The 6780-nt window shown below is 46.8% G+C and overlaps 1 protein-coding gene across 1 annotated transcript; it reads left to right on the forward strand.

The window, feature by feature from the left end:
* Window positions 1–2552: 2552 nt before the first annotated feature.
* Window positions 2553–3383, forward strand: LOC123128655 (uncharacterized). The gene has a single exon (XM_044548725.1). The coding sequence runs from the start codon at window positions 2855–2857 to the stop codon at window positions 3350–3352; it is 498 nt and encodes a 165-aa protein (XP_044404660.1). The 5' UTR covers window positions 2553–2854; the 3' UTR covers window positions 3353–3383.
* The last annotated feature ends 3397 nt before the right edge of the window (window positions 3384–6780 follow it).

Genomic DNA, 6780 nt, shown 5'->3' on the forward strand with positions numbered 1-6780 from the left:
CATGAGTTTCAATGTGGTAGCCATTCATGCGGATATCCTTAAAACTCAACAGGGTACGAGTCGAATCCGGATACAATAAAGCCTCCTGGATTTCAAGTTTTGTACCATTCGGGAGTGTAAATGTGGCTTGACCAGAACCAACAATTACTGTGTCATGACCACCAATTGTCATAACACTTCCCTTACTCTTTTTGAGACTTCGGAAGTATTTAACTTCTCGTAGAATTGTGTTAGAGGCACCACTGTCCACTAAACAAATTTCCTCCTCCATTGGATTGTTTCTCGAAGTTTTCTATAGAGTAAAAGAATAAAATTCATTATTTATTCAATCTCATATAGAAATAACACATACATTACACACTATGTATGTCTGCTACATATTATAATACATTATGTTTAAGGACATAATTATTACAATACCATATGTCCGAGGACATAATTATTTTACAACACACAATATAACTAAGGACATATCACAATACTTATGACATTATTGGAAGATCAAAGCATATCTCCATATATGTCATTAGTAGAAGTGAAATCCACCATGTCTTCAACAGTAAGTGGTGGTCCTTCCTTTTGCTGAGCCTGATCTTGGTTCTCCATGTTGTCATGAACTTCGTTCTGATGAACGCCTTGAGAACTTTCAATCATTGGACCAGTGAAGTGAGCTTCGTAGTGGTTCCCTTGAGCCTTCTTGCTCTTGCCAATTGATTGCTGATAAAGCGTCACCAAATGCTTAGAAGTTGTACACATCCTTGCATGTAGTACAACCACATTTGTAGCAAGCTTGAGAGCTGCTACCCTTATCATTTTTCTTAAAATGATTCTTGCCCTTTTGTACTCCATTGCTATTCTGATTCTCATTGCGTCTCCACTTTCCTTTAAACTTCCTATGGTTCCTTTTGGGACCACGGGACTTCTGAGTATTCTGAGAATTGAAATGTGCTTCAGGCAGCGGCAGTGTTCCCGTTGGACGGAACATATTATTCTTATCGAGAATTTCACTGTGCTTTTCTGCCTGAAGAAGTGCATATATCAACTCAGAATGCTTCTTGTATTTCTGCTGACGATGTTGTTCAGCAAGAATCCTCATATTAGGATGGAAAGTAGAAAGTGTCTTTTCAATGAGATCCGCATCGGAAACTGCACTGTTGCAGAATCTCAACTTTGAGTTGATTTGATGCACGGCAGAATTGTATGCTGCAACGGACTTAAAATTCTGGAAACGGATAAGTGCCCATTCTCTCTGCGCTTCAGGCAACATCACCGACCTTTGTTGATCATAACGCTCCTTTAAGGAGTTCCACAATGATAGAGGACTTTCCTCCATCATGTACTCTTCTTTCAAAGCAGGATCAAGGTGGTGTCGAATGAAGTGCAAAGAAGCATACTTTGCCGTATCTGCGATAGCAGGAGCACCTTGAGTAGGTGTGGTTATAGTGCTGATCAGATTCCTGGCCGCCAAGTTGATCTTGACATCCATGGCCCAGGTCAAATAGTTTCTTCCATCAATGGCAAGCTCAGCAAATTCCTTCTTGGATATGTCAGCCATATCCTGCATGAAAATATCATGCGCATTAATTTACACTTATGTAAATTAATTGTGTGTGAAATAAAATGCTTGAATCAAATATAAAGGTCTAGGGAAAGCCTAAACGACCCAAAATATGACTTTCTACAAAATATAATCACCATAAAATGGCGTAGATCTTTGTTTTGTAGAACACATAGAGGTAGTCACCACGAAGTGGCATAGACACTCGTATGTCAATTTTCATGCCATAATATGTGTGCTTTCATTTTTGCTTTGAGGTAATCACTACTAAGTAGCGTAGACCTTATTCTTATGGTACTTTGTACAACCTTGTGTTACTTAAAACACTTTGAAGGTAATCATCAGATGGTGTAAACCTCACAGTTGTGAACAAAGCTATATGTATTGCCATAAGTGCAATCCATAAGATATGCGCAAAAATTGAAAGTAGTCATATAATTTTCAAGCACAATCAACATGTAGCAATTAAAGATTGCATCCATAAACATGTTGACATTACATAAGCAGACATTACATAGTAGTATGTTAGAAAATACTAACAAACACATATGTACAAAAACTGAAAAAGCTAGAAGCTAATCAGAAAAGAAAACGAAAAATAATGGCAATAGGCTAAAGACAGGATAGCCTACTACCGTGGCTAAGCCACCTTTTTATTTTCGTTTATGATTCTTTTTTTTCTCTCTCTGCTGTTTGTACGCCATGGGCTAGTGGCTAGTGTGCTGGCTCCAACAGCCCATACGCACCCACGAGTAGATAAGGGAGGCGACGGGATATTTCTCGTTCCCATCGACAACTCATCCCCAATCCAACTTAAGCGGCGGCCGTCTGCACCACTACCACCAACCTCCGCCACCGGCGTCTGGCTCACTGGCGCGAGGTCGACGGCCCCGGCGCAGCATCTTCCTCCTCTGAAGAAAATCCACCAGGAAGCTGCGTCCCAGGTACGACGCCGTTGGAGTGGCCGTTGGCCAGTCCGAGAACCACCGCGCGGCTGCGTTGCAGCTCGGCCCGCGGCACTATGTGCCAGCGGCGGGGCGCCGATGGGCCAGTGGAGCTGCTCGCCCAGTTGTCGAAGACGTCCCCGAGCGCAGCAGCCCGCGCGGGGAGGCGCAGCCCGAGGCTAGCGCTCGACGAAGAAGCCCCAGCGCCGGCCGCCTCGTGCGCCGGCGTCGGAGATGGAAGACGCGGGGAGTCCGGCTGCGCGGGCGGCACAGGCGGCGCAGGTTCGGCCTCCTCCTGGACCTCGTAATCTTGTGGCGGGGGTGGCTGCAGGACCACCCATGGCCCCCAACCATGCACCGGGCACGGACGCGGTGGTGGAGGAGCCGCAAGTTCCGGCTCGACGTCCACTGCGTCGTCCGCGGGCTCCAGTACCTCGTCCGCGTACAGGTTTGGAGTGGCCGGTCCGGCAAGAATCCAGGCCGGGAGCGGCGCCGCCGCCGGCATGGCCGGTTCGGGCGGAGCATTAAAAGGCCCAGCACCATCGCGACCTCGGACGCCATGTCCAAGACGTGGTCCACGGCGACGGAAACCGTTCCGGCGGCCTCCGAACCGGCGCAGAGCACGGGCGTGGCGGTTGTGGCGGCGAAGTCCACCAACACCATGGCGACGGCGACGGCCCTGTCAGCGTCTACCGCCGCTACGAACAAGGTGCAGGAAGAAGGACAGGAGACCACGAGGCATCCTCTCACCTTTTCCTTTCTTCCCTTCTGGCTCTCTTTTCCGGCGACTGTCGCCGGCGTGATTTGCCTATGGGTGCTCTGGGCAGAGACAAGTGCTGATAACGTGTGAAAGAATGATTTGATCGAAGTGTCTTATTCCATTGATGATCACACATTTATACAAGGGGAACCACGCTTATGAGAAGATGCGCCTGTTCGAGGGGATGCGAGGAGCGGATGCGACGGTTGCCTGGAGAGGTTCCCGCACGAACGAGGCGGCGGTTGCCTCGAGAGGATCCCGTGCATGCTGTTATTTACAACAAGGATTATCTCTAATAATTAAATCCTAACAAACTCCACGTTAACTTCCAATACTCCTAACTCCTACCTACGGTGCAAGCGGTTCGATGCTTCAGGAAAACGCTGTGTGCGGAGTACATCCCATTGCATATAGCTTGGAGAAACTGACCATGTGCAATGCGTTGGCTACGGTCTATTTTCATGAAACGTGTTTGGTGCGTGTAGCCGCATACTATTATTGGTGGTGACGGTTGCTTTATCCAAGCCGTGTGCAATTCTTTGTTGAAATTTAATAGCCCGACATATGTTTGCAACGGCGGCAAATTGGTTGCGCCACGACAACAACGATGGATTTCAAAGAGAGAGTTGGTCAGCAGCACTCCCGCGCGGCCACATACGAGGAGAGCTAGCGCTGGATCGTCAGCATCAATCAGTCAACCCTCATGGAGGAGTAGCTAGCTTGTGCATGGAGAGGAAGCCGACCCGCATCGTGCGCTGCCGAACAAAAAATCCGAGAACAGACACGTGCTTCAAAAGTCAACAATTATTGTAATTTGTGACCTATTTTTTTCATTCACTTCGTATGTCTGCTATACAAGTAAAGCAATTAAGGTGTGCTCAATTTAAGCCACCCTGCGAAGTAAGGATAGCTTATATGGTTAGGTTCCTTGGAGTGTCACCCGCGAAAAAAGAAAAAAAAGATTCCTTGTGATGGAACCATCCCATCAGAGTTTAAATTCTAGATTTGGTACTAGTGCTTGTATTTTTTAAAATTTATTTCAGATTTTCCGGCAATGTTGGTTCAGTGGCTACGAGACTTCTACTTCGTCGATCTCAAGATGCTGAGTCAGCCCAGTATCTCGAAGGTGCTCATAGGAATAGTGCATGCACTACAAATGATGTGTTCTACAATGTCGAATAAGGCCTAGTCCGATGATGTGCATGTGCTCCACCAGGTCCCAAAATGCCAGAGGACGTGCATAATGTTACACAAATGGTTAATCAATATGCTACAGAATGTTAATTCAAAAAATATGAACTTCAAAGCACTATATAACAACAGATAGAATGGCTGTAGAACCCACAGGGACAAACATGTACACTCATAACATACTAACATTATTCAACGCCGACTAACAGAATGCATGTCTAATCCAAATCCAACAGACTCCAAAAGACTCAGAACAAAAAAATGATAATGGAATTAACACAATCCAGACACGTTCGGGGACTATCAATCAAGTTATGATCTAATATAGTAATTGAAAATTGTGAAACATGGTTATCGTGTATCACAAACTATTTTCTGTCCTGCAAATATTTGGCTGGATGCTAAGAATTGCAATTTATAGCTATGCTTCATCATGAAAGATTTGCAGCCCCAAAAAAATGAAGCATAAGTCCTGAATGCTCGAGTTGCAACCATCACATTATTCACATCTCTATGCGCTTCCGCCTTGCGAATCTCAACTAACTTGAGAGTTGAATGTGATTTACTTTGACCCGTAGGATCTTAACAACACGAGCTGCAGCCTTCATTACTACTTAGCAAGATAATCCAGAGACCTCCCAATCCTAAAATGTGCTCTACTAGGTACAGTGGCATGTCCTCGCAGAGTTAACTCATCTTTTTCTCTATCTATACTCACTATGGAATAAAAGAAAGCTACATTTACTCAGCTATTGGAGTGGATGGAAATTATAGTGAGCTACAAAGGGAGTCCCCTCACAACTTATATAGCCAGGCGTGTAACTAAATTACTGAATCAGCCCTCCCTCATTTTACCCAACCTTTCAGTAGATTTATTGTCACAAATTTTGAGAACTTCCAGAGGTGTGTGTATGGGGGGGGGGGGGGGGGGGGGGGGGGGGCTATGTGGCGGGAACCTCACAGGAACTCGGAGTTAACTTCCCAACTAAGTTTTCTTTCCATTCTTTGAAGCTCAATGGTTGGTCATGTTCCCTTTTTGGTATCTTCTAGAAATTGCAAACATCAACTTTAAGAAATTCTAGCTCCTAACTCTCAGGAATTAAACACTTTTAAGGATTTTGAAATTCGCAAATGTTCAAAAAAATCGACAACCTTCAAAAAGTTAGAACTTTAGAAACTTAAAACTTCCAGTAATTTCGAAACCTGCAAATATTTGAATTTTTTTAACATTGAATTTTCAAAAAAATATAAATTTCAACTTTGAAAGTTTCACAAAATTTTATTAACTTAAAAATAATAGAGAGAGAGAGAGAGAGAGAGAGAGAGAGAGAGAGAGAGAGAGAGGACTAGGATAGTTGCCGTATGGTGGGCTGCATGGGCTTCTGTGCTTTCTGCATGTGCCCTAGGGAAAACAGATGAATGTTTCAACTTTTGAACTAATGGTCAAAGCGCGCATGAGCAAAACCATTGAACTAAAAGCTGGCAAATTAGATGGAGAAGTTTACCGATAAAAATTAGAACTATGACTGGCATGAATTGTAGTTTCATACATGCTTAGAGCATGTCTAGTAGTACCCCTAAACCCTCAAACCCTCAGAAATAACCGCTTTTTTCCGGGTTGGAACAAAAAAAAACGCAAAGACTAGAACCCCTAAACCCTAAAAAAAAGTAAGGGTTCAACCCTCAAACCCAGTTCCAACCTGTAGAAGTGAGGGTTGGAGAGGGGCACTCGACCCCAACTCGCACTCATCTTCCCACGTCGCGCGGGAGGGAAAAATCCCGTCCCCAACCTCCCGCCTCCTTCCTTCCAAGCCGCCGCCCGCCGCCCGCCGCCAATCCGGCCGGCCCCCGCCTCCCCTCGACGCACGCCGCCCGTCGCCGGCTGTGCCACACTCCCCACCGCCAGATCCGCCGTTCCCCGCCGCCTCCCGCCCCGCGTGGCACCCACCCGTGCCGCGCGACCGCCGTCGTCGCCCCGAGCTTTCTCCTCGCCGTCCGGCCGCCACCCGGCCTCCTCAACCTCTCCTCCACCTCCTCGACCTCCCCCAGCCGCCGCGCCCCGCCCCCGGCTCCCGCACCAGGCCGCCTGCTGCGCCCCGCCCACCATCGACAGCAGCCTCCAGCCCCCCAGCCGCCTCTCACAGCCAGAGGCAGGCCGACCCCAGGCTTCCTCGAGCTCTCCTCGCAGCCGCGCCAGAGGCCAGGCGGGCCAGAGGCAGCCGCGCCGCCCCGATCTCCCCGTAGGTATGCCTCCTTTTCTTTCTTTTTGTTTCATTTTTTCCTTTTTGATTCATCATTGGCACTCACAATTTATTGTTTGTTGTATT

This window comes from Triticum aestivum, chromosome 6A (genome assembly GCF_018294505.1).
Source record: "Triticum aestivum cultivar Chinese Spring chromosome 6A, IWGSC CS RefSeq v2.1, whole genome shotgun sequence".
NCBI classification, from domain to species: domain Eukaryota; kingdom Viridiplantae; phylum Streptophyta; class Magnoliopsida; order Poales; family Poaceae; genus Triticum; species Triticum aestivum.